At 49.3% G+C, this 27360-nt stretch overlaps 5 protein-coding genes and 1 non-coding gene across 7 annotated transcripts in view; 4 read left to right on the plus strand and 2 right to left on the minus strand.

Moving 5' to 3' along the window:
• The first annotated feature begins 454 nt into the window (after positions 1-454).
• Positions 455-15616, plus strand: FOXG_06313 (dynein heavy chain, cytoplasmic). The gene is made up of 4 exons (XM_018384924.1): positions 455-1094; positions 1145-7898; positions 8037-13449; positions 13502-15616. The coding sequence occupies exons 1-4, from the start codon at positions 794-796 to the stop codon at positions 13940-13942; spliced, it is 12909 nt and encodes a 4302-aa protein (XP_018242094.1). The 5' UTR covers positions 455-793; the 3' UTR covers positions 13943-15616.
• On the minus strand, positions 14076-18365 carry FOXG_06314 (uncharacterized protein). Of its 2 annotated transcripts, none has more exons than XM_018384926.1 (3): positions 18253-18365; positions 18099-18184; positions 14076-18025 (listed from the first exon to the last, which is right to left on the minus strand). In XM_018384926.1, exon 3 carries the CDS (start codon positions 15690-15692, stop codon positions 14337-14339), a length of 1356 nt encoding a protein of 451 aa, XP_018242096.1. In that variant the 5' UTR covers positions 15693-18025; positions 18099-18184; positions 18253-18365; the 3' UTR covers positions 14076-14336. The 2 variants fall into 2 exon arrangements, with proteins under 2 accessions (XP_018242096.1, XP_018242095.1); XM_018384925.1 differs by lacking the exon at positions 18253-18365 and having other exon boundaries at positions 14076-15801; positions 15866-18025; positions 18099-18216.
• FOXG_06315 (uncharacterized protein) lies at positions 16281-18255 on the plus strand. Its single transcript, XM_018384927.1, has 2 exons — positions 16281-18043; positions 18110-18255. Exon 1 carries the CDS (start codon positions 16867-16869, stop codon positions 17203-17205), a length of 339 nt encoding a protein of 112 aa, XP_018242097.1. The 5' UTR covers positions 16281-16866; the 3' UTR covers positions 17206-18043; positions 18110-18255.
• Positions 18366-18639: 274 nt separating the features above from the next.
• On the plus strand, positions 18640-21739 carry FOXG_06316 (uncharacterized protein). The gene is made up of 6 exons (XM_018384928.1): positions 18640-18708; positions 18932-19607; positions 19664-19880; positions 19933-20335; positions 20386-21364; positions 21418-21739. The coding sequence occupies exons 2-5, from the start codon at positions 19589-19591 to the stop codon at positions 20608-20610; spliced, it is 864 nt and encodes a 287-aa protein (XP_018242098.1). The 5' UTR covers positions 18640-18708; positions 18932-19588; the 3' UTR covers positions 20611-21364; positions 21418-21739.
• A 125-nt stretch (positions 21740-21864) lies between these two features.
• On the minus strand, positions 21865-21936 carry FOXG_19218. The gene has a single exon. It is a non-coding gene; the product is annotated as a tRNA-Arg (tRNA).
• A 1294-nt stretch (positions 21937-23230) lies between these two features.
• The window catches only part of FOXG_06317 (uncharacterized protein), a gene marked incomplete at both ends in the record, with an annotated part of 4289 nt that continues 159 nt past the window's right edge, over positions 23231-27360 (plus strand). The window contains 5 exons of the mRNA XM_018384929.1: positions 23231-23328; positions 23376-25978; positions 26030-26925; positions 26977-27234; positions 27295-27360. Coding sequence (XP_018242099.1) covers positions 23231-23328; positions 23376-25978; positions 26030-26925; positions 26977-27234; positions 27295-27360 — 3921 coding nt within the window. The remainder of the gene's footprint in view (positions 23329-23375; positions 25979-26029; positions 26926-26976; positions 27235-27294) is intronic.

The following is a 27360-nucleotide window of genomic DNA, read 5'->3' on the forward strand; positions in this document are numbered from 1 at the left end:
GTCTACGTCTTCCATACTCGTTCATACATGTCATTGGATGCCATCAATAAGCACCATTCACAGTGGCAGATGGTTGCTGAAGGTTTCAATTTTATTTGCTTTGCAAACATGCAGCCCCTGGCCGTGTCTTCAGTTTATGCCGGGCCTTTTCTTTTGAGCGTTAGGACCAATCAAGGCTCACAAGCATCTCCGGTCGGTTGCATGTGGGCAGGATACGTACTGCTCCACTTCCTCAATCTGCAGTGACTCCAGCGGGCTGTAACGGGCTACAGCGCGTTTATCCCCTGTGCGAGCGACTGTTTTAGGTGGCCTGACGTCCAATGGCATTCTGACACATCCATTTCAGCCAATTGCCGATCATGCCCGGGCATTCACAACAGGGGTACCCCTGGATTTAGTCGCGTTTTGAACAGCCCGTAGATTCGGTAGAGCCAAAGCTGAGGTGTGAGGTGCCCTTATTGAAAGTCAACAACTCCTGGATGAACTTCATTTTAAATCACCAAACCCCAACCTGTCGCTGAAGACTTCATAGCACCTCTGCGAATTTATTTCACGACTATCTACAGTTGTTTGTCAACTACACGCTCCTTAGCCTTTGAGCTCATCTTTTGATTTTGCTAAAGCTTTTTAATATCTGACTTGTCACCACGTTTGCGCCCAACCCGAAGCTCGCTCGACCGCCACATACAACCTTCTCGATTGCGTCCTTTACCCATAGCTCACTGACGATTCGGAAATGATCGCGCGCCATTAAAACGGTCATATACTCTCTTCTTCCGGCCCTCTTATCACCATGGAGGTCACTTCGCCCGCCGTGCCGAGCCCTGGAGCTTCCGCCAACGGCGTAACATCCTCCCCGACCTTCCCTACTATCGAACCGGAACGCGTTGTCGAACATCTCGCCTCCGTCTGCGAGGTCGCACTTGGAGCTACACGAGATGAACTCGAACAAGTGGGAAGCTTGCTGCATAAGTCCCGCTATAGCGAGACTATTTCACGATGCACACGCTTTGCGAGCGATACTCAGAATGTGCTTTACATCCAGAAAGATTTCGCAAATTCATCTGCAGTTGAGCCTGGAGCCGACCCTTCTTGTTCGTTCATTTCAATGTTATGATAGTCATGGCTTGCTAATGTGAAGTAGCGCCCGTCTCTTACAACTACACCTTGTCGACCGAGATCTCATCGTCCCCGACGACTGTCGCTTCCCTTGTCCTCATCAAGTCTCCCCAGCCTATAGACCCAGCTCGACCCCTTACATCTCAAATATTTATTACTAATTTGCCTGGTCCTGCATCTCTCAACGCTGGAGTTGGAGAACAGGGCTCGGTACTCTCTCCTTGGGAGGTTCTTCATTCTCAGGTCCACCATGCCCTGGTACCCTACTTTGATGCCAATACTAAGAGCCAACAACTGGCGAACGGATCAAGAGGTCGAGCTGATGTTGATGCAAAGACTGGAATCCCTGTAACGAAGAAGCGATTGAACGATTTGGAACTGAGCTTGCTGCATCTCCAGCAGAACGTCGATATCCCCGAGATATCCCTTACGTTTCATTCTATCGTTCAGAATGTCCTCGATGAGGCCGAGGCTCACAACAACCGGCCATCCATCGATGGAATTCCACAGAACCTTCTCCAGGACAGTACCTTTCTCAACCGATTACAAGCAAACGTGAACACCTGGATTAAGTCTATCCAAGGAATCACCAAGCTGACCAAGGACCCCTCATCGAATGCGAACCAGGAGTTTAGCACCGCGAGCCAGGAAGTCAATTTCTGGTTGTCCATGGAGTCAGCTCTGGAGGGCATCGAGGGCCAGCTCCGTAGTGAGGGCGTGCTCTTGACGCTGGAAATTCTCAAGCACGCCAAGCGTTTTCAGGCCACCGTCAGTTTCACGGCTGACACTGGTTTGAAAGAGGCTATGGATAAGGTACAGAAGTACAACCAGCTTATGCGAGATTTCCCCCTTGACGAGTTGCTGTCTGCTACTTCTCTGCCGAAAGTAGGGGAAGCCATTCATCAGATCTTCAGCCATCTGAACAAGAAGCTGAGGATCTGCCCTTATCCTATCCGCAGGGCTCTTCCTCTTGTCGAAGCCATCTCTGCTGATCTCGATGATGTGCTTCATAGGCTGTTGACAGGAACTGAATTGGTTAATCTGGATTATCAGCAATTCAAAAACATCATGCAAACATGTGACCAGATTTTCCAAATTTGGGAAGAAAACGTCAAGGAGTTCACCAACGTAGCTCGTGAGGTGACCCGACGAAGAAACGAGAAGTTCATTCCCATCAAGATTGTCAAGAAGCATTCCGAACTTGAGGCGAGAATCAAGTATGTCAGCACTTTCCGCGACAACCACGAGCAGCTCCAGCGTACGATCGTCACCGTCCTGGGCCCCCAAGCAACTATTCCTGGCGTTACCGAGGCCACCGAATTCAATGGCATCATTGTTGAAGAGATTGGTAACGTCGATGCTGTGGAGGAAGTTAAGCAGGCTTGGGAGGCTCTTCAGAACGTTGATCTTCTGGATGTTACAGACCAGGGCAAGGAACGATGGGTACGAGCCGAGAACCTCTACAACGAGCGTACGACCCGTGTAGAGAATTCCATCATCCGCAGACTTCGAGAGCGACTGGCTACAGCAAAGACTGCCAACGAGATGTTCCGAGTATTCTCCAAATTCAACGCCCTTTTCGTGCGCCCAAAGATTCGTGGCGCAATTCAGGAATACCAGAACCAGCTTATGGACCACGTCAAGCAAGCGATCAACGGCCTCCACGAGCGGTTCAAGCAACAGTATGGTCATTCAGAAACTCACGCTATGGCTCAACTACGCGATCTCCCTCCTGTTTCGGGTGCTATCATCTGGGCTCGTCAGATTGAGTTCCAGCTTGATGGATACATGCGAAAGGTTGAAGCTGTTCTCGGCCCAGACTGGACTCTGCACGCCGAAGGTCATAAGCTTCAGGAGGAGAGTGAACTCTTCAAGCAGAAGCTCGACACGAGCCGAATCTACGATGCCTGGCTAAATGACGTCGGACGACGCAAGATTTCAATTTCAGGGCAGCTTTTCGATATTGCTCGTGTAAGATCCGCTGGTGGTATTCTCGAGCTTGCTGTGAACTTTGACCCGCAAGTCATCACCTTGTTCAAGGAGACTCGTAATCTTACTTGGCAATCGTACTCAGTCCCACATGCTGTGACGACTGTATCCAAGGATGCGAAGCGAGTCTATCCCTATGCTGTTAGCCTCATGGAGAGTGTGAGAACCCTTTCACAGACTCTGCGTCAGATTTCTGCCATGGGAGAGGAGTCTGTCCTTCTTAATGGGTATCGAAATGATGTCTACAGGCTCATCGGGGAGGGTGTCCCGCTACGATGGGAATCCTTCATCAACTCGCACGAGTTATTCTACTCTGAAAATAGACAGACTCGCCCCTTGCTACCTGGTGGAACTGATTTCGGTCTGGCCAAGAATACTGAGAGCAAGCATGGTATGTTTATCCGTGGATTTGCAGCAGCTGTATCAGTTCTCCAGCAGAAGGCGGTCTCTTTGAACTTCATCCATACCACTGTTGAACAAGCCCTGAAGGAACTCAACACTTGCCCCTATGACGAAGCTGCGTTCCATGGTCGCCTGGATACGATTCAATCGGCCGTGGATCAACTGAACTTGGAACAATATGTCAACCTGGACTTCTGGGTGCGAGAGCTAAACGCCAAGATTCAGTCTATCCTCCTGACGCGCCTTCAGAGTGCAGTTCACTCGTGGATCGCCGCATTTGAGGATGATACACCCGAAGAGGAAACTCGCCGAAAAACCAATACTGATGAGACTAAGTCCGAAACTCCCACAATGAAGCGTCTTGTTCTTGAAGTGGTCATGCGTAACCAAGTAATCTATCTTGACCCTCCTCTGGAGTTTGCGCGTGCGAGCTGGTTCCTTCACCTTCACGAGTGGCTTGGAATTGTCTGCAATCTCCGCAAGATCAAGGCCACCCGTTATCAGATGAGCCTCACCACTGCTGCTCACGATGAGGCTCGGTTTACCGACCTGCCGACCGAATGCGCCGGACTTCTGCAGCGTGTTTATATTTCTGTTGAAAAGAAGCTTCAGGAAATTAGCGCGTATGTTGACAAGTGGCTTCAGTTTCAGTCACTCTGGGACCTTCAATCTGAACAAGTTTACGATGCTCTCGGCGAGCCACTCCCTCGATGGCTACAGCTTTTACAGGATCTCCGCAAAAACCGCTCAACCTTTGACACGCAGGAGGTCAGCCGGGAATTTGGACATCTCACTGTTGACTATGATCAAGTGCAGACCAAGGTCAACGCGAAGTATGACCAGTGGCAACATGAGATTCTGATGAAGTTCGCCAGCCGCCTTGGCAATCGCATGCGCGACATTAATGCGGAGATTGAGAAGGCGCGCAAACATCTCGAGAGCCAAAGCTCTGACGCTTCATCAACTGCACAGGCCGTGCAATTCATAACAGTCGTTCAGAGTTGCAAACGCAACGTGAAAACATGGGCGCCCGAGATTGATATGTTTCGCCAAGGACAATCCATGCTCGTAAGACAACGATACCAGTTCCCTAATGACTGGCTTCACATTGAGCAGATAGACAGCCAGTGGGAGGCTTTGAAGGAGATTCTTGAGAAGAAGTCAAGAATCGTTCAAGAACAAAGCGATGCTTTAAGAGCCAAGATCACTGCTGAGGATAAGTTGGTTAACGAACGCATTGCCGAGATTGCCGCCCAATGGAATGAAGAGAAGCCAGTGTCTGGCACCATTCAACCTGACGTTGCTTCCGCTACCTTGTCCTCCTTCGAGGCTCGCATCTCGAAGTTGCAGGACGATGCCCAAATGGTTGTCAAGGCTAAAGAGGCACTGGATATCCCCGCTAGCATGGATACTTCTCTTGAGTCCACTCTAGAGGAGGTACGAGATTTTCAGTCTGTTTGGTCAAACCTTTCTACTATATGGGCGAGTCTCAATGAAACACGCGATATCCTCTGGACTGCTGTTCAACCACGAAAGATCCGTTCCAAGGTCGATGACCTTATCAAGAGTACCAAGGACATGCCCAGCAGGATGCGTCAGTATGCCGCTTTCGAGCATGTGCAGGGCATTCTGCGTGGCTTCCTCAAGGTCAACCCCATCCTATCCGACCTGAAGTCTGACGCTATCCGTGAGCGTCACTGGGTCAAGATCTATAAACAGATTAAGCCCCAGAAGCGATTTTCTCCTAGCTCCATGACTCTTGGTGATGTTTGGGATCTTAACCTGATTGCCACCGAAGTCATCGTCAAAGACATTATTGCCCAAGCCCAGGGTGAGATGGCCCTCGAAGAATTCCTAAAGCAAGTTCGCGAGACTTGGCAAAACTACGCATTGGAGATGGTCAACTATCAAAACAAGATCCGTCTCATTCGCGGCTGGGACGATCTTTTTGCCAAGTGCAGCGAAAACCTCAACTCACTTCAGGCGATGAAGCACTCCCCTTACTACAAAGAGTTCGAGGAAGAAGCTGTGTCTTGGGAAGACAAGCTCAACCGTGTTCATGTGCTCTTTGATGTCTGGATTGATGTCCAGCGTCAGTGGGTTTACCTCGAGGGTGTCTTCACTGGTAACGCTGATATCAAGCACCTCCTCCCTATTGAGTCTGGACGCTTCCAGAACATAAACAGCGAGTTCCTGGCTGTTATGAAGAAAGCCAACAAGTCACCATACGTATTGGAAGTTCTCAACATTCCCAACGTGCAGAAGTCATTGGAACGACTGGCTGAAATGCTTAACAAGATCCAGAAGGCTCTTGGCGAGTATCTGGAGAAGGAACGTGTTTCATTCCCACGATTCTACTTCGTGGGTGACGAAGACTTGCTCGAGATGATTGGTAACAGTAACGACACGTTACGCATTGCCAAGCACTTCAAGAAAATGTTTGCGGGTCTCTCGGGGCTCGTCATGGACGATGAGACTGTTATATCTGGCTTCACTTCCAAAGAAGGTGAGGTGGTTCGGCTGAAGAAGGAGATTTCTTTGGCGAAAACCCCCAAGATCAACGACTGGCTAGCCCTTTTGGAGGGTGGCATGAAGTTGACCCTTGCTGAGCTCCTCGCCGAGGCTGTCGATCATTACACCCCTATCTTCGAATCAGAGAAGATTGATCGTGATGCATTAAATGCGTTCATGGATGCCTATCCCAGTCAGATTGTAGTTCTAGCCACGCAAGTTGCCTGGACCACAGCTGTCGAACAGTCCCTATCTGCTGGCGGCAGCACATTGAAGATGCTGTTTGATCGGGAGGTCGAAGTTCTTCGTGTGCTTGCAGACACCGTCCTTGGCGAACTCGAAGTTATCCTGAGGAAGAAATGTGAACAGCTGATTACAGAATGTGTCCACCAGCGTGATACCATCGAAAAGCTTCTCAACGCCAATGCTAATTCCACCAGCCATTATCTATGGCAGCTACAAATGAGATACATCTACAATCCTGATGGCGAGTTCCTCGACCGCCTTTACATCAAGATGGCCAATGCCAAACTCAACTATGGTTTCGAATACCTGGGAGTTCCGGAACGTCTTGTTCGCACCCCGCTGACTGATCGTTGTTTCCTTACTCTTACTCAAGCTTTGTGCCAACGTCTTGGTGGTTCTCCTTATGGGCCCGCTGGTACGGGTAAGACAGAGTCAGTCAAGGCTCTCGGTGTGCAGCTGGGTAGATTCACCCTTGTCTTTTGCTGTGACGACACTTTCGATTTCCAAGCTATGGGCCGCATTTTCCTTGGTATTTGCCAGGTTGGTGCTTGGGGTTGCTTCGACGAGTTCAATCGTCTGGAAGAACGAATCCTCTCGGCCGTCTCTCAACAGATTCAGAACATTCAGCTGGGCCTGAAGCAAGGTGCTGAAGATGACCAGTCGCAAATTGAGTTGGTCGGCCGCCAGCTCCATGTCAACGAAAACACAGGTATCTTTATCACCATGAACCCCGGCTACGCTGGTCGTTCCAATCTGCCCGACAACTTGAAGAAGCTTTTCCGAAGTGTCGCCATGTCCAAGCCAGATAAGGAGCTCATCGCCGAAGTTATGCTTTACTCCCAAGGCTTTAATCAAGCCAAGCAACTATCCAAACACACGGTTCCCTTCTTTGACCAGTGTTCTGGCAAGCTGTCCAAGCAAGCGCATTACGATTTCGGCCTGCGTGCGCTGAAGAGTGTTCTTGTCAGTTCCGGTGGTCTAAAACGTGCTCGTCTAGGTGCGGGCAGTCTTGGAGCCGAAGAGGTCGTCGAACCCGAAATTCTTGTGCAAAGTATCCGAGAAACCATTGCACCTAAGCTGATCAAGTCCGATGTTGACATCATGATGACTATTGAAGCCGATTGCTTTCCTGGTGTGCAGTACGTTCCAGCCAACCTTGTGGAACTGGAAGATGCCATCCGAACCCTCGCTGCCGAACGTCACCTTGTAGTCAACGAGCTTTGGATGACAAAGGTTCTCCAGCTGTACCAGATTCAGAAGATCCACCACGGTGTGATGATGGTCGGCAACTCTGGCTCTGGAAAATCCGCAGCCTGGAGACTTTTGCTTGATGCACTCCAGAAGGTCGAGGGCGTTGAGGGCGTCTCACATGTCATCGACTCCAAGGTCATGTCCAAGGAGGCTCTGTACGGAAACCTCGACTCTACCACTCGTGAGTGGACCGATGGTCTGTTCACTAGCATTCTCCGAAAGATCGTCGACAACCTCCGTGGTGAGGATTCCAAGCGACACTGGATTGTCTTTGATGGTGATGTTGATCCTGAGTGGGTTGAAAATTTGAACAGTGTTCTTGACGACAACAAGCTTCTCACGCACGCTCACCATCCAGCTTCGTTTGGCCATAAAGATTGGTAGGTTGAGGCTTGGCATCGGCTTCATATGGAGCATCCCCGGGCTTGCCGGGGAACACGTAGTCGGTTGATATATATATGACAAAGATGTCTCTATCCGCGGCCAGCTTAGCGAGTGCCTTGCTCGCAGCGTAGCAGCGTCCCCTTCGAGGACTTGGATGAAGACAGCGTTGCCACCGGTCAGAACCCTGCTAAGACTCTGTCTGTGCAAAGTGAGTTCGCTGCCTTGCTTCGTATCTATCTTACCGAGGAGGATCTCATTCTCCAGGCCTTGAAGCGAGCCGAGGCCTACAACCACATCATGGAGTTTACAGTCGCACGCGTTTTGACTACCCTTTTCTCACTGCTCAATAAAGCAGTTCGTGATGCAATTGAATACAATGGCCAGCATTCCGACTTCCCTCTCGAGTCTGAACAGATCGAAGCGTTCATCTCAAAGAAGCTTCTCTTGGCACTCGTTTGGGCCCTCACGGGTGATTGCCCCCTAAATGACAGAAAGGCCTTCGGCGACGAGCTTTGTGCTTTGGCAAACTTTGGCTCACCTCCTCTTGACGGCACAAGCTCACTCATCGACTTCGATGTTACTTTGCCTAAATCTGAATGGGCGCCATGGCAAAACCAGGTTCCTTCTGTGGAGGTCAACACTCATTCTATCACCCAGACCGATGTGGTCATTCCTACTCTGGATACTGTTCGCCACGAAGATGTTCTGTACTCGTGGCTTGCCGAGCACAAGCCCCTACTCCTCTGCGGTCCTCCTGGTTCTGGTAAGACAATGACTTTATTCAGTGCACTTCGGAAGCTGCCAAACATGGAGGTCGTCGGCCTGAACTTCTCAAGTGCAACCACACCCGATCTGCTCATCAAGACCTTTGAGCAATACTGCGAGTACAAGAAGACACTGAACGGTGTGATGCTATCCCCAACCCAAATCGGTCGATGGCTTGTTGTTTTCTGTGATGAGATCAACTTGCCCGCACCAGACAAATATGGAACTCAACGCGCCATATCCTTCCTGCGCCAAATGGTAGAGCACAATGGTTTCTGGCGAACGTCCGATAAGTCCTGGGTTACACTCGACCGCATTCAATTTGTTGGTGCTTGCAATCCTCCTACAGATGCTGGACGTACCCCTATGGGTGCTCGATTCCTCCGACACGCACCTCTGATCATGGTCGACTATCCTGGTGAACTGTCCCTCAACCAAATCTACGGCACTTTCAATTCCGCTGTTCTCAAGATCGTTCCGTCTCTCAGGGGATACTCTGAGGCTCTTACTCATGCCATGGTTCGCTTCTATCTCGAATCTCAACAGAGGTTCACGCCAAAGATTCAACCCCACTATGTATACAGTCCCCGTGAGCTAACGCGATGGGTTCGTGGCGTTTACGAAGCCATCCGACCTCTGGAGGCCTTATCTATTGAAGGTCTAATTCGAATCTGGGCTCACGAAGCTCTTCGTCTGTTCCAGGATCGTCTGGTCGCCGAAGACGAGCGACAGTGGACCGACGAAAGCGTGCGCCGCATTGCACTTGAATACTTTCCCAATATCGACGAGGAGAAGGCCCTGGGAGGGCCTATTCTGTTCTCTAACTGGTTATCCAAGAATTACGTTCCGGTTGATCGCGAACAGCTAAGAGATTTTGTCAAGGCGAGATTGAAGACCTTTTGCGAAGAGGAGGTGGATGTTCCTCTAATTCTGTTCAATGACGTCTTGGAGCATGTGCTGCGCATTGATCGTGTCTTCCGACAGCCCCAAGGTCATCTTATCTTGATTGGTGTGAGTGGTAGTGGCAAAACCACCTTGTCTCGTTTCGTGGCCTGGATGAACGGTCTCAAAGTCTTCCAGATCAAGGTCCATGGCAAGTATTCTGCTGAGGACTTTGATGATGATCTTCGAGACGTTCTTCGTCGTTGTGGCTGCAAGGGCGAGAAGATTTGCTTTATCATGGACGAGTCAAACGTTTTGGATTCAGGATTTCTCGAAAGAATGAACACCCTCCTCGCCAACGCTGAAGTGCCCGGTCTTTTTGAGGGTGACGAATACGCTGCTCTTATGACAGCATGCAAGGAGGGTGCTCAGCGACAAAACCTGCACCTTGACTCCCCAGAAGAGTTGTATAAGTGGTTTACCCAGCAAATTGTGAAGAACCTACATGTCGTCTTCACCATGAACCCACCCGAGGACGGTCTCTCTTCCAAGGCTGCTACCAGTCCCGCCTTGTTCAACCGTTGTGTTCTCAATTGGTTCGGTGACTGGTCTGACCAAGCCCTTTTCCAGGTCGGCCATGAGCTCACCCAGTCTATTGACCTGGACCGAAGCAATTTCGAATGCCCTGATACCGTTCCTGTGGCCTATCGTGGCCTGCAGCTGCCTCCATCCCATCGCGAGACAGTTGTCAACTCTATGGTTTACATTCATTACTCTTTGCAGCGGTACAATGAGAAGCTATTCAAGCAACAGGGCAAGGTCACTTTCCTGACCCCTCGTCACTTCCTCGATTTCGTTGCCCAGTACGTCAAGCTTTATAACGAGAAACGGGAGGATCTCGAAGAACAGCAACGCCACTTGAATGTTGGCCTGGAGAAGCTCCGAGACACTGTCGACAAGGTTCGAGATCTTAGAGTGAGCCTGGCAGAGAAGAAGAAACAACTAGAGCAGAAGGATGCTGAGGCCAATGAGAAGCTGCAGCGAATGGTGGCTGATCAGCGACTGGCGGAGCAAGAAAAGACCGCATCGCTTGAGATCCAGGCTGCTTTGGATAAGCAAGAAGTCGAGGTTGCGTCGCGGAAGAAGGTTGTACTGGAGGATCTGGCTAAGGCAGAACCTGCGGTCGAGGAAGCAAAGGCTAGCGTCAGTAACATCAAGCGGCAACACTTGACTGAAGTCAGGTCCATGGGCAATCCACCTCAAGGTGTGCGACTTGCTATGGACGCTGTGTGTACGCTTCTTGGTCACAGGATCAACGACTGGAAGGCCGTACAGGGTATCGTACGAAAGGACGATTTCATCGCTAGCATTCTCATGTTCGACAACGCCAGGCAGATGACCAAGGCTCTGAGAAACAAGATGCGTAACGATTTCCTGTCCAACCCTGAATTCACATTCGAGAAGGTCAATCGTGCCTCGAAGGCCTGCGGACCCCTCGTTCAATGGGTTAGCGCTCAAGTCAACTACTTCGACATTCTTGATCGTGTTGGCCCTCTCAAGCTCGAGGTCGAGGAATTGGAGGAGAAAGCTCTGAACACCAAGGCAGACGCCAAGGCTGTGCAGAACAAGATTGCAGACCTGGAATCTAGCATCAATAGGTACAAGACGGAATATGCTGCGCTGATTAGCGAGACACAATCCATCAAAGCTGAGATGTCGAAGGTCCAGTTCAAGGTCGATCGCAGTGTCAGGCTTCTCGACAGCTTGTCTTCGGAACGAGTTCGCTGGGAAGAGGGCAGCAAGTCTTTCGAGATCCAAATCAGCACATTGGTCGGAGATGTCCTTGTTGCTGCTGCTTTCTTGGCCTATAGCGGTCTCTATGACCAAACCTTCCGAAAGTTGATGATGGATGATTGGTTCCACCAGCTTCACCTCTCTGGTATACATTACAAATCCCCTAACCCTGTCACGGAATACTTGTCGACTGCAGATGAACGTCTGGGTTGGCAAGAGAACACTCTTCCCGTCGATGACTTATGCACAGAGAATGCCATTATTCTCAAGCGCTTCAACCGTTACCCTCTCATCATTGACCCCTCAGGACGAGTCACAGAGTTTCTGCAGAGAGAGTGCAAAGATCGACGCCTGACAGTGACCAGTTTCTTGGATGATACCTTTACCAAGCAACTCGAGAGTTCTCTGCGGTTCGGAAACCCCATCCTCATCCAGGATGCGGAGCATTTGGATCCCATTCTCAACCACGTCCTCAACAAGGAATACCAGAAGACAGGTGGCCGTGTCCTCATTCAACTAGGCAAGCAGGAGATCGATTTTTCGCCTGCCTTCAAGATCTATCTGTCCACTCGTGACCCATCAGCTACTTTCGCTCCTGATATTTGCAGTCGAACCACTTTTGTCAACTTTACTGTCACACAGAGCAGTTTGCAGACACAGTCTCTTAACGATGTACTTAAGTCTGAGCGTCCTGATGTTGATGAACGGCGTTCCAACCTCATCAAGCTTCAGGGAGAGTTCAAGGTCCATCTGCGACAGCTGGAGAAACGACTACTTCAGGCCCTCAACGAGTCTCGTGGCAACATTCTTGATGATGACAACGTCATTGAAACTCTAGAGACTCTCAAGACTGAGGCTGCAGAAATTTCTGGCAAGATGAGCAGCACCGAAGGTGTCATGGCTGAAGTCGAGGAGATTACACAACAGTACAGTATCGTCGCCCGATCCTGTAGTGCCGTCTTTGCTGTTCTTGAACAACTCCATTACCTCAACCACTTCTACCAATTCTCGCTCCAGTACTTCCTGGACATTTTCCAGTCGGTGCTCCACGGCAACAAAAATTTGGCTGGCCAGACTGACCACAATGTCCGGCGTGATGTTATCGTCAAGGATCTTTTCATCAACACGTTCAAGCGAACCGCTCTGGGTCTGCTCCAGAAGGATCGGGTGACTCTTGGGATGCTCCTCGCGCAGGCCTCTCCCTACAAGATGGACAAGTCTTTGATTGACATCGTCCTCGATAACCGTGTTGAAGGTAAGGACCTGTCTTCAGATCCAGATGAGAGAGATCAGGCCTTCACCCAGGCTAAGAAGATCGGTGTTCTCAAGGAAAAGCTCGACGCCGTCTCTGCTCAGGACTGGGACAAGTTCTTTACCGAGGAGTTAGCCGAGAACGCTGTACCACAGATCTGGGATGACAAGACTGAGCTCATGGATCAAGCACTCCTGTCTCTTCTACTCGTAAAGCTTTTCAGGATGGACCGGTTTGTTCCTGCTGCTGAACGTTTCGTCAACGAAGTTTTTGGCTCGGGCATCTTCGATGTCGTCGAAGACCTCAAAGAGACAGTCACTCAAGTGTCGGCTACCCTGCCAATCTCTCTGGTGTCGAGCCCCGGTTTCGATGCCAGTTACAAGGTGGATAATTTGGTGGAGAGAATGCGTGTCAAGTGCACAAACATTGCCATGGGTTCCAACGAAGGTCTGGCCAGTGCAGACAAAGCAATCAGCAACGCCGCTCAAACGGGCTCATGGGTCTTGGTCAAGAACGTTCACTTGGCCCCTACCTGGCTGCAGAGTCTGGAGAAGCGTATGGGGTCACTCAACCCCCACTCAGACTTCCGTCTGTTCCTGTCCATGGAGTCAAGCCCAAAGATCCCAGTCAACTTGCTCCGGGCTTCTCGCGTACTCATGTACGAGCAACCCGCTGGTGTCAGGGCCAACATGAAGGACTCTATGTCTTCCCTGTCCACACGAGCTACCAAGAGCCCTGTCGAGAGAACTCGTCTTTACTTGCTTCTATCTTTCTTGCATGCAGTGGTGCAAGAAAGATTGCGATACGCACCCAATCTGGGTTGGAGGGGATTCTGGGAGTTTAACGATAGTGATGTGAGTAACCCTGGATTCAAGCACAATCGTATTAGTAGCTAACACATTGCAGTATGAATGTTCTGCTTTCATCGTTGATACTTGGATTGACGGCGTGGCTGGTAACCGGACCAATATTGCTCCCCAGAACATTCCTTGGGAGATGCTCCGCTACATGGTGACTGAGACTTACGGTGGCAAGATCGATAACGAAGGGGACTTTAGACTACTCTCTCAACTCGTCACGTCATTCCTGACTCCTGCCGCCTACGAAGTTGACCACAAACTCGTTGATGGGCCTGACGGCGGCCTTGTTGTGCCCTCCGGTACCAATCTGCAGGACTTCAATGCTTGGATTCACCGCTTGCCCGAGCGTGAGCCGCCTACCTACCTTGGCCTTCCTGCCAATGCTGAGAAACTTCTTCTTGGCGATCTTGGTCGAAGTTTGATTGGGAACGTCCGCAAGGTTACAGAACTACTTGATGAAGGCGAGCAGTTGGTGACGGAAGTGTAGGATTGGACACCTAATAATGTGCCCAGAGTGCATGAGATATGGACTGGATGCTGACGGGAAGATTTATATAATTGCTACTCCATTTATGTCTAGCCTGCAGAGGGCGCAATGTTCCTTTGACTTTTCTATTTGTTTCATTAGATGTGGCATCAAGCATGGCGTGCGGATGAGGACGTTGCTGGTACTGAAAGACTACTGCTGATTATACCCCTGCATCATATAGACTGGGTTTGTCTGTCTTGTTCTGTTTGATTGTACTATCTACACCATTGAATTCGTCTACTGCGGCCTAAAATCGGAACATGTTATGCATCGTAAATTGAATCTTGAGCCGAGAAGAAACAAAGTCAAGCAAAGAAGGGGATTCTAGACTCTAAGCTATGTAGAAAGAAGACTATGAATAGTAGTCCATTTGAGAGTTGATGTCAAAGTCAGGAAAACCGTGCTGAGGATAACTGTAAAAGTCCACCTCGCCAACACTGGTAGATTGGGTCCCTGCCGGATGTGGCAACTCGACTCTAAGCATCTTGGAGACATACTTGCGCAGCTCATCCTGGACAGTAGCTTCAAAAGACCTCTCGGCATCACCCGGGTTGGCCAGTTCGTTCATCCAAGTAAACCTCTCGAGAAAGTCTATCCACAGTTGCGACTCGTCGACTTGAAGTAGCTTGTCTGCGCCATCAGCGGCCTGAATGAGTAGTTCAGTATCAGAGATGATGCTATCAGTTTCAGTTGCGGTTGCCTCAGCACGAATCATCCATGACAGTGTTATGAGAAGTTCTGACGGAGGGATGCCAAAGGCTGACTCGCACTGAGTATACCATACAGGGGCACAATTCGCCCGTACCAGATGCGTCATTACTCCCCAGAGGGTGCAAAAGACACGTATATTGTACCACCAACAACGCATATCAGTACTTGGCTGTACTGGAGCATCTTGTAGAGCCACGGGGTGGTTGAGTCGGAGCTGTTCCTTGCACCACCTAAGACAGAGACTTAGGGGGGATGGACAGTCATTGCGTAGAGCGTTCATAAAAGGTTGTGTCGTGATGAATTCGTTCAGGAGATGCTCAGTCATAAAGTTCGGGGGGTTGGAATCGTCAAAACAGTCGTCATAGATCTCGAGGGCATAATCGAGGAAGAAGTAGGCTACGAGATCGATAGACGAGTACTTGCGTGAAACCTCTCCAAGTGATCCGTCGCTGCCAACCAGTTGCTCGACATTACGACTGATTTGTTTGACAAATGCCGACTTGTCCGAATCTTCTTGGTGACTTCCCACGTAAGCTTTGAGCATCGACAGGACAAACGGAGAGTCTGAAACTCGAGTCGTTGGTGTCTCGGTCCATTCCCTTGCAAGAATTGCCCTGGCGCTACGAGCATTGTCTGGTTTACCAGCGACACGGGCACAACAGATGGCCAGAAACTCACGGGTCTCTGGAACAGACTGGCTGCTATTCGATAAGATCTCGTAGAGATTCGAGTACAAGGCAAATGCGTTTGTGTCATCGAGCATGGCGGCACAAAAGTCAGCAGCCAGTTTGTTCGCTTCCTCAGATGACCCAGTTGCCCACGGATATGGGACGACAACCTTTGTGGCTTTGTGGCTATCCAGCGACTCATCATACTCCATGTTTTCTGACCCGACCGCGGCCATTAGAGTGTCTGGGTCGCAACGGTCAGACAGGGGGTGTTGGTTGAAGGAGTGAGCTTCTCGGTCGAAGTCGGCCCCAACATCACCATAGTCCATTGAGTCGTTGATGGCACTAGGTGATAGAGAATTATGAGAAGTCTTTTTCTCATTTGCGTTGTACTTTTTTATGCCCCATTTCTCGAAACGATAGCCATACTGCCGCTTGCTTTTGGTGAAAGGGTCAGTCAAACATCAACGATTTTAGGTGTTGTGCTTGATAGGTGAGATACCTTTGAACAATACCGTACTTCTTCTCCATGACATTCATGACGACACTCAGGGTATATTTCTTGTAAAGACTGCATAGAAAAGGCTTGAACCTTTCCCAAGTCTCGTCGTTCATGCGGGTTGTAGGTTTGGGTAGCCTCTCGTCAGTCCCCCGTGAAAATGATCGTTCTCTAAACTCCATGACTGTTGCTATGTCTTTTGCGAGTCGAGCATAAGTCAAGAGATTGTCGAGTGCTGAGTGAAATTGGGAATCGCCCGCAAATGGCGACTGGGCTGTTCGTCGCTTTTAAGGACAGCATTTTGCACTTTCCTGGCTCTTGGCGGTATGTGACTGTAATTCTAGATTGCCTTGGGGAGCGCCTCATTTATAAAAGACGTAGAATGTCGGTGCCTCGTGTATCACTTTCAGGCTCAAGTGGGTGAGTTGAGTGTATGTAATTTGCTCGGATTGTAATTTCAGCAACACAATATGCCTGTCTGATTGGTCATGGTTATGGCTGTGCATGCGTTAAGCTGGCACCAACTTCGGCGGATGATCTCGGGGGCTTTTCTCAACAAGCAAGGCCCATATGACAAGCATACTGCAGCACAGCCTCGACTAGGCCTCCTTCTCTTTCTCTCTTCTCGAAGGAAGATGGAAATTCCAAACCTCACACGTGAGGTGATGTGCTGAGATCTGCTGTAGCCCAACGGCACCCAACTCGGCACCCAATACCCAACAGCCGCTTTTTGAGGCCTGCCCTGGCATGTTAGGACGGAATCGAATACGTGGTTCTTAATTCTGACCAGTAGTTGGTCAATATTGGCGTGATATGGCCCCAATCTGGTCATGATGTTGCAAAATGCGCGTGAGCTTTGGGCGAGCGCTCATCTGCATGAACTGCCGACTTTTATCGACATGACAATCCCGAAGCCCGCAACCCTTTAAGACTTTTGAGTGCCCTCTCAACCTCAGAATTGATCAACGCTTCGTCTTCAGCTGTGTCGCCAGCTGTGTTATACTATGCAAACAACGTCAGCAACATACCGTCGCAAACCCATCATGACGGACGATTTTTACAATTCGTGGGTGGAACCTAGCAAATACCCACGAATACCCAACGTCTACGAACCAATTCAAGATACCCAAGTTTCCGGTCAATGTGGCATTCGAGAGAAGAAAGAGTCTGCCTGGGCTGACCAGGATTCTCGGGATAGCCATCAATCGTCTTGGGCAACCAACCGCAAACCTTTCAGCGGCGAGGAACCCACATCAGTGGCTCCTCAACGACAGAACGAATTATTCTGTGGTTGTGCAACTAGGGAGCAGCTACAGGAGCGAGAACCATATCCTAGGAGATAACTTCAAAGACGCATCGAGAGACTGGCACTTGCCGTCTCATCACCCAGATTCAATTGAGAAGAGACGCGCAAGGCGGGAAGCGAGCTTTGAGAAGTGGAAAGATGCTGGGGATAGGGTCTTTTGTCACTCGGGGAGGTTTGGTCATGATTTGAACCACTTGAAGGCTTGAACTACCTTGGAGAGGACTGGCTGACAACCTGTTATGACGACTTTGCGGTTTAGTGGATTCTTTAATGTTGATGCGAACGCAGATGGTTTGGTATACTGGTCGTGTCTCAACATTGGCCGAGTTTAGTGGTCGAATTCTGAATCGCTTTACCAAGCTGCAAAGCTCATGCGTTGCAGGGACCTCGTTTCTAAGAATACCACAAAGCTGCCTTTGCAATGATGGACATGTCTAACTTGTCTGGAACAACTGTCTGGCCAGTGCTGGGGTATTTCTACCTTGACCATCATGAATATTGTATCATCTTGGCCATCGGGACAATCGTGGATTCAATGCGGGTTCCCCCAACAATCACAGCGACGTACCAGGGAGCTTTGGTAGCAAACGTATCTGCGCGCCCAAACTCGAGGGTGCAGACATGGGTTGCAAGCTGTTGCTGGTGCTCGATTCGATTGGCGATGAAGGTGGTGCACTGAAACACGATTTGATACGTGCCGTGAGACTTGCATTAGAACAAAGCAGATGCAGGAGAGTGATACTACCTCCCTCCTCCTACTGTATGGGCTAACAAAACAAAAGCAACGCTGGGTGAACAGTTCTTGTTTAAATAAGAGGGGACACGACGACTGATATTATAGAATACTAGCAGGGTAGCTGTTAATGGAAGGATTAGTAAGATTCAGAAGAATATCTCCAGCTATTGACTTGGAGGATGAGGTAATCTAACTGCACTTGTAGGTCCTCATCGGGTGATCGATACCTAGTACCTTATGCGGGCACTTGAAAGCAGGAAATATGTGGTTTGCTCCGTGCCTGTCGGTGGGAAGAATCTCGATGAGCAAGGGGTAACTGTAACCCGAAATAATGCAAGGTTGACTTACCACTTACCACCTGTAGTACCGACTTCAGTGACTATAGCGTGCTATCACGGTGGTAATTACAGTGACCGAGTTTTCTATTTGTGCAAGACTCCCAAAGGTAGACAACCTTGACGAGTTCCAGGTTGGTAGCGGGTTAAAACAGAACATTGTCCCGCTGTGAGCCGCTCGTTTAGCGGGTAGGAGGAGCTTGGAGCAAGTTGTCGTCATTAGAGCGGATCATTCTTGATCTGCCAATCATTGGCTAGATGCACGTCTGTCATCCTTGCACTTTCCGAATGCAGGTCTGTGCAGAGAACTACGGATACCTTCCCTTGTCTTCGGGGATAAAGATCCACTTCAATATGTTGTTCTGTAACTTGTATTTGTTCCAGGTCTTCCACGTTTGAACAAGTTAGCAACCCTTATTATAGAGACATACCTACATAAGAATTACGACATTCACATCACAACGGAAATGTACGTCAGCTCATAGAAATGCCGAGCACAAAGCCTGCCTCGTAAAGATAGATACGTTGACAGTTGCAGTGTGTGCCTCATCTGGCACCACTGTCATTCCCCATTGCTACCACACCCATAGAGTCCACAATCGTGATGGTTGCCAGTCTCAACGCCTCAAAACCAATGGCAGCCCGACCTCTATTTAATTCCCGGCACTTTTCATAGCTGATCCGTGGTTTAGCGCCTTAGAAACGAGGTCATATGGTCTAACAGGGCACCATGAAAGAAGCACCACCTGGGCGACACAAGATCCAATATAGCCTGAGAGGCTGTGAAGAGGCAAGTCATGCGCCGCTGCTGTTGATCTGATCCTTTAACGTACGTAGCCTCCACTGACTTTGAGCGCGTACCTTGCTGTGGTTGTACAAAGTTCTTGCCTGGGAGGGCTTATTGGTTATTTCTCGCATTTCCTGGCACAAGATGGCGTACTTATCTATGAGTAGAAACAAGGCACGTCGATGGAAGTCTTGTTAGCTTAAATCATTTGGTGTCATTTGCGGTGTGACGATCCCAGAGTGTGGCTGTTTATTCCTCACCTCTCTTACCTACCTTAACCTACCTACCTACCTTACCTACCCTTGCTACCTAGGCCTGCTTCCCCGCATACCTACATCAACTAACGTGCCTTGAGAGGAGTGAACCACACCTCCCGTGCAGTAGCAGAAGGTCAATGTGTAAATAATTCTGGGTGTTTAAATACTTCTTCTCCCCTCCACCCTCTCCATATTCTCCCCCTATCGCTTCTTCGACACCACACACAACTTTGTTTTGACGGCGAACTTCTTTCCTTTCCATCGACTACAACCTCGAGCCGAGCTCAGCTCTACAGCCCTTCATCATGGCAAACTGGCAACAGTGTAAGCTACCTTGTCATCTTCCGCTTCCAATCCATCCCGACTGACCCATTCAATAGACAATCCCTTTGGTAAGAGGGAATCCCACTCTAGTAGTGCGATCCTCACCTACAAGATTCTTACTCTCGTCACATGGATCTTGTCCCTCATCGTCACTGTCTACTACACCCTCAACCGTCCCGATGATGGGCACACAAGAAATAGAAAGATCTGGGAGCAGAACCACATGTATCGCACTGCCTTTACGCTGAACCCAATCATCACATCCATCTACTGGTGCGTATCCCTCAGCCCCTGACGCGCGCTCGCATACTGATAGCCTGTCCAGGATCGTTCTCTTCATTCTCCAGGCTGGTTACATTGGTCACCTATTCTCGAGCAACTCGGACATTGTTCACGCTGCTGCCAGCGTTGGAAGCCACTTCATCTTCAACAACCTCTTCCACTTCGCTTTTGTCATGCTGTTTGTCCGCTCTCACTTCCACTGGGCTGAGGTCATTCTCGTTCTCAACTTCATCAACCTCTCCTCGCTCTACTTCCGCCACAACACGTATCCCCGATTCATTCATACTCCTGTGGTGTCCGGACCTTTGGCTTGGACTTTTGTCGCAATTTACTGGAATGGTGCTCTGATGGTTCCCCACCCCGACCACCTCGTTGCTCGCATCTTTGGGAACATCTTCATCTGGTCCATTCTTGTTTATGGACTTTTCTTCATCACCATCTACAAGGTATGTTCGATCACTCCAGTCAATCGATGTAGCTTGCTGACAGCATGTAGGATTACACCATGGGCTTCTCACTGAGCGTTTTTGCTGCTGCAATTGGAGTTTCTCAGTTCCTTCACCAGGTGATTGCTTTCCAGTGGATCTTTGCCTTTGTCATCATGGCTCTGCTTTTCATCGCCACTGTCGTTGTCGCTGTTCCTGCCGCGACTGGCCGCGAGATCAACTGGCGCACTGCCCCTGCTGACCAGGAGCGTGCCCCTCTCCTCGCAGAGAATTAAAAACATCAAGCCATGGAGAGACATTACCGGGGGAGCGGCGGTGCCTTTCTCTGCTTGTCCAACTTCGCACCATTTCCCCAACATCGCGTCGCTATTTCTGCAACTCAAGTCGCCTGCGGTCACTGTTTGTATTTCTTAGCCGGCCTGTTGCATGCATGATTCCATAAGCCTTGTCGAATACAGAGTAATGAGATAATATGACGTTGAGGATTTATCGACAATCGTCAAACCCTGCAACATGCGCACGTTTGTTACAGGTTGTATGTTACCCAAATTTAGGTAGTAATTGGAGCTTCTTCTCATACAATACGAAACATGGTTACAAATGATCAACACGATGCTCACAGCAAATGCTCACTGACGTAGTGGTGGAGCTTAATCGATAAGTTGCCGACGCTAGCGGCTCATTACCAGGAACTTCATTTGCGCAGCTGGCCATCCACCATCAACACCTGGTCATGAAGCCTCTGCGGCCTTTTCCTTTCCCTTTGAATATCGGGACCGACATTTGCCAAATCTCCCGTATTTACCATATACTGTCAGGCCCGCGGGCTCTACGCTTTGTAAACAGAGTTTTAGCCCCTGAAGAGCTGGTGAAGAAAGATGCACGATTAAATGTACTTTACCAGGCGGCAGCGCGTAAGGCTCCATCACGACGTGCCACAAGCGAAGCCAGCAAAAGCCTTCAGCCACATGAATACATTACATCAAAGGATCCTGAACTGTGGAAATGTGCTGCTTTCATAGCAGGAAGGTGCGGGGTTCTCAGGTCTATCATCGGCAACCACTGACTTGAATGGTGTTTAGATTCGCTGTAAAGGAGGCTACCATTAAAGCACACCCACACCGTCATTTGACGTTTCACGATATCATGGTTGAGCGACGGCTTGTGAAGGGCGAGGTATTGGGCAGTGGCCCGCCAATTGCGCGTATACGGGGCGGCGAAGGAGAAGCAGAAGATACAAGTGCAATGGTGTCTATAAGCCACGATGGAGATTATGCAACAGCTGTGTGCTTGGGTTCTGAGCCAAGTAATGAGGATAAAAGAAATAAAGACTCACAGACATAGCATACTATATATACAACTTTTAGTACATTAGTTATAAGAATAATAACTTTAAGAAGATATTAATAAATATTATAATTTATATATAGCTTACTACTTCCTCTCTCTTCTTTTCTAACCCCCAGCAAAAAAAAGTCGCCTTATCAGATCAGATACTCCTACCTATAACCTCAAAAAGAAACTCATATCGGTATACCAGGGACTCGAACCCTGAGCCTTAGTCTTAGGAGGACTACGCGCTACCATTGCGCCAGCACACCGGAGCAGTTTTTCCGATTCCGGAATGATCGGATATGGTTGGAGTCATGTTATTATGGATTATATCCTTGGGTACTTGAGGTGGATTTAGTGCAAAACTGCTCCCGGTTTGAAGACGAAAATGCATGTTTGTATGTAGGGCCTTGGGTACTCGCCATTTGGTTTTGCGACTTGAATATTTTGTTTTACGGCTGCTTTTTACAGTGAGCGTGGCCGTATCCACGTTGCTATCCATATGGTCCTATACTCAGCTGCTGGCAGCTCATATCTCGCAGCATAAGGACAAGACAGGGCAGTTCTTTTAACAATGCTCATATGGCGATTAAATTGCCTTTGCACTTTTATCATGCTTGTCAACTTCAACTAATGACTTGTAAATATCGTTTCGCTGCATCAAAAACATGACTATGCTGACGCCGACATCTTAAAACAGTATCCACCTCGTTCAGGGTCTGATATAGAGGACTTAGACCAAGTAAGGTATCCTTCACGCTGCACAGCCGTGATTCGATGTATCGAGCAATCAGAATAGGTTTCAGGCTACCATTGTTCTATGGGAGCATCAGGCTGATCATCTCCTCTTTGTCTGTTACAACCAAGGTGGGCTTGAAATCAGGGCTAACAATTTGTCGACGGACCTGGAGATGACCCGGCCATAACATTCACAAGATGGAGTACAACCACAGCACACGACCACACCTCCCCTTCACCTCATTCACCGTGACAATGAGGAAACAGAGGGGGCAAGATAACCGAAACCGGTCAGCAGCATGGTGAGGCGGTCAAAGTTAGGCTTTGAAGGCCATTCATTTGAATGCCTGTCCGTCCTCCCCAATAACTATCATTACTTCATGGGTGCCCCTGCTTTCAGCTAAAGGCGTCAAACCCCCACGGGCCGGGCGGCTGGCGAGAGCGGCGTTCAGGTCCGTTGCCCACTGAAAACGTCGGAGGTTCACCCGCCAAAGCAGCTAACGTCCAGTTCGTCCAGTTGTGCCTGCATCTGATTCCGCCCCCGATGCCGATATTCGGGCGTCCACGCCATGATGGGGCGCTCCACTTGCCCAGAGCCCACTCCCCACAGCCATTCATTGTTCATGACTTCCTACTTCGATTGACAACGTGCTTGCTAGCCACATCTTGATTCTTTCACTAACATCGTCTTTTGTTTGTATATTCGTGATGATGAGTCGGGGATCAGTGTTTACTTAAGCATCAATCCTTGTTTCCTGCTTCTACTCTGCTATTCTCTGCTCTGCTTTGTTCTTCCTTCATAGGATTCTTCATGTCTACCTCAGCATGATGGATGTCGTAATTCACCGCTTTGGCGGGCTAGAGTTCTCTCCCTATCAAGGGAATGAATCTGTCATGATACCGCAATCTTGTTCTTTTACTGGGTAAGAACTGTCTGAATATGATAAATCGAGTTTACTAAGAATTCTAGCTCATATCAGAATGCTATGTCCTTGTCCCAGATTCCGTGGATCCATCATGTGTCACAGTTCGCTCAATCTGGGGTACCACAAGCCGTTGTGCTTTTCCTGTCACTTACGCAACTCATCTACCACTTAGACCGAATTCGTCGGCAGGGATCTAGTTGCCGATTTAAAGCTGCCAAAATACAGTGGCCCTATGAGCTTGCCTCACAAATCGCAAGACTTACTGCTGTTGTATATATTACAATTGCTTATGTCCAAGATCAACTGCATTGGATCAACATTGTATCTGTTGTATATACCTTCACTCTTGGTCTCACTCGCCTCTTCAACCATCTTGAGTGGCGCCATGTAGCACTGCATCAAATCAACTTTGTCCTTCCGGCTACTCTGACCATTCTCATTGCAGGGCACACGTTGCCCTGTATCCAGACTGGCACAAGATGCCTTCACGACGCCAGTACTTCTAGTGGGATCATCTCTCTTGCAGCAGGATCTGTCATTGCAGCCATTACCCCCAGAGAATGGACACCAATGCAAGTTGACCTCAGCATCCCTGGTTACGACCAGAATGAGCCGGCTCCCGAGGAGGCTTGCAGTTGGTTCACTTACTACTGTACCTATGACTGGCTGACCCCAATCATCTGGAAGGGTATGAAGCGGAAACTTGATATGGCTGATATTCCAAAGTTAGCCTGGTATGACGAGCCTATATACCTCTTGCGTCGTGTACAAGAAGCTCGCTCAATCTCGAAAAAGACACTCCGTACTGTTCTTAGATTCCAGAAGCGCGAGTTGCTTCTCATGTCGTTTTGGGTTGCCACCTCATACACAGTCGAAAATATAGCCGCATTCGCCATGTTCAAGTTACTCGAATATCTTGCTGATCCTAGCGGTGCCATCTATAAACCGTGGCTTTGGCTGTTCCTCATGTTCATCGGCCCACTATCCCGCTCCGTTGCCTTCCAGCAGTACATCTTTACATCTACTAGACTCGTGGTTCGTATCAAATCTGCATTCACTCAAGAGCTGTACTACACTGCCCTAGACTCGATGGAGATGGAAGAGGATCCTTTTGAACTACAGTCCGGTGGCGCGAAACTCAGGAGCATGAGCGGCCAGACCGCTGCCAAGACCACATCAGCAGGACGTTTGGCTAACCTCATGGCTTCCGATATAGACGCCATCTATAGATCAAGAGACATCATCCAGGCCACCATTGGTACCCCCGTCGGGACCATAATATCGCTCGTGGGAATGTACAGAATGATGGGCTGGGCATCTCTGGTAGGAAATGCGATTCTATTTTTGGCCACACCTCTTTCGATATGGCTTGGGCGCTTAATGTTCTATTCGCAGCGCCGAGTCAGGAAAGCCCAGGATTCCCGCATGTCCTTAGTGACAGAATATCTTGCGTCCCTTCGCGCCATCAAGTACTTTGCCTGGGAGGACCCTATCACTGAAAAGATCATCAATGCACGTTCTGAAGAACAAAGGGAGCTTTGGAGGACTTCTATGATTCAAGCTTCATTGAACCAAGTTATGCAGATCGTTCCTTACTTATCCTTACTTGTCATGTTTGGCTTGCACGTGGGGCTCTCCAAACGTCGACTGGATGCCGCAACGGCTTTCACGACCATATTCCTTGTCAAGAACGTTCGCAGAAATATCATGCAGGCTAGTGCCTTTGGTAGGAATTTCGCGAGTGCGTTGGTGTCAGTGACCCGACTCGACAAGTACTTTGAGAGTACAGTTCCTATTCCTCATTACCCCGTTGGACCCCTTCGCATTGATCATGCCTCGTTCCGGAAGACGAAGACAGCCAGTTTCACCCTAAACAATATAACACTTGATTTTGCCCAAGGTGGTCTTAATATTGTTAGCGGCCCGAGTGGCAGCGGCAAAACAACTCTGCTGCTGTCTATTCTTGGTGAGACCTACCTGGAGAGTGGAACTGTGACCAGACCAGATGACATAGCGTACGCTTCTCAATCTTCATGGTTACAGAACGAGACTATACAGGCCAATATTCTATTTGGCAGTCCAATGGAAAAACCGCGCTACGATCGCGTCATCGAAGCATGTTGCCTACGGGAGGATTTTAAGGATCTACCGGCTAAGGATACGACCATCGTAGGAGAGAACGGAACTTCTCTTTCAGGTGGCCAAAAAGCACGAGTTGCTCTCGCAAGGGCATTGTACTGCAAAGCACCACTTCTGTTACTCGATGATATCTTTGCTGCTCTGGACGCTAAAACAGCTGCTGGTGTTTGGAAACACTGCTTTTGCTCTGACCTTCTGAGTGGGAGGACAACTGTACTTGTGACAAATCTTCCCTGGATTGCAGAACAAGCAGATCTCTCTGTTGTGTTGGAGAAGGGTCAAATCGAGTCGGCTGAGCCCCAAATTGGTATTGTTCGCAAACCAATCGCTATCGCTCAGGTCCTCGGAGGAGATGCTGAGGAGGATGACGCACTTCATGATACAGTTCAGGAAATACAACCAAATGGTGGTACCTTGAACGACGCTAACCGAGCCCCTGAAGAAAAACACCTGAAGGATGTGGTCAATCAGGAAATGAAAGCTTCTGGAAAGGTCGGCCGTATGACTTGTCAGTACTACTCCTTTCCCAGTCGCGAGGAGATGCTAACTTGGTCGCCAGTTTTGCAATACATGAGCTACTTCGGGCATCCGGTCTTTGTTGCTGTCTGCCTAGGACTTTTACTTGCCACGAACATCTTTACCTTTAGCAGTCTTCTGTGGCTCTCTGTCTGGGTAGAAGCATACAATCACCAGGCTCACATCGATATTCCTTATTATATGGGGATCTTTGCAGGCCTTACGTTCCTTGAAATTGGTAGCTACTGTTTGGCTATCATAATGTTCGAATGGGGAGCTTGGAACGCCGCAAAGAGATTACACAACGATTTCATACATGCCATCATGCACGTCTCGCTTTCATGGTTCAAGCATATCCCCATTGGCCGCATCACAAACCGCTTCTCCAGTGATATGGCGTCACTCGACGGTACCATCAGCACCATGCTACGAATCATGCTTGATACGGTCCTTCTAATGCTCTTTCGCATTGGAGCTGTCAGCAGCATAATGCCGGTTTTTATGATACCAGCACTGTTCACGTGCTTGTTTGGTGTTCTCATTGGAGAAGCATACACTAGAACCGCCGTTGTAATCAAGCGGCTAACGTCTTCTGCTCAGTCGCCTGTGTTCTCCCAGTTTGCAGATACATTGGCTGGTCTTCCTGTTATTCGTGCCAGGAGTGGTATGTCGTCAAGATTTCGAGAAGAGTTGGCTGCTAGGCTGCGTACATGGTCAGCTTCAGCCGAAGCCAGCTTCAACGCTAACCGTTGGGTTGCTGTACGCGTGGATCTGGTGACGGCTCTCGTCAGTCTGTCGGCAGGTATAATTGCCGTATCACAGACCGGTGTCGTGGCTGCAGGGCTGGTCGGCTTCTCCCTCACCAATGCCAATGGACTCAGCCAGACGATCCTGTTACTTGTTCGAGCGATGAATGATTTGGAAGTTGAAATGCAGAGCGTGAGTGTGTTTGTTATCATCTGCCAGAGTGCCTGCTGATCAAGTACCAAGTTTCACCGAGTCAGGGAGTACGTCAAGTTAGAACCCGAGGAGAAGGACGACAAGACGTATCCCGAGGAAGATGAATACACAGATGATCCCTGCCACGTAATTCCCGAGAACTGGCCTCGATCTGGCGAGATCGAGTTTCGAAACGTTACAATCCGGTACGATCCTGATGGATCCGACATTCTCACCGGTATAAACCTGAAGTTCAAAGCGGGTGAGCGTGTGGCTGTCATAGGAAGGACAGGTTCAGGGAAAAGCACTGTCAGTATACTACGCTCTTTACAGCACCTATCAGGTAGCACTAACGACTGTGATTTCCAGCTGGTGCTTTCCCTCCTTCGCTTCACACATGTTGTCTCTGGTGAAATTCTATACGACGGAATTGAC

This window comes from Fusarium oxysporum, chromosome 2, assembly GCF_000149955.1.
Source record: "Fusarium oxysporum f. sp. lycopersici 4287 chromosome 2, whole genome shotgun sequence".
NCBI lineage: Eukaryota > Fungi > Ascomycota > Sordariomycetes > Hypocreales > Nectriaceae > Fusarium > Fusarium oxysporum.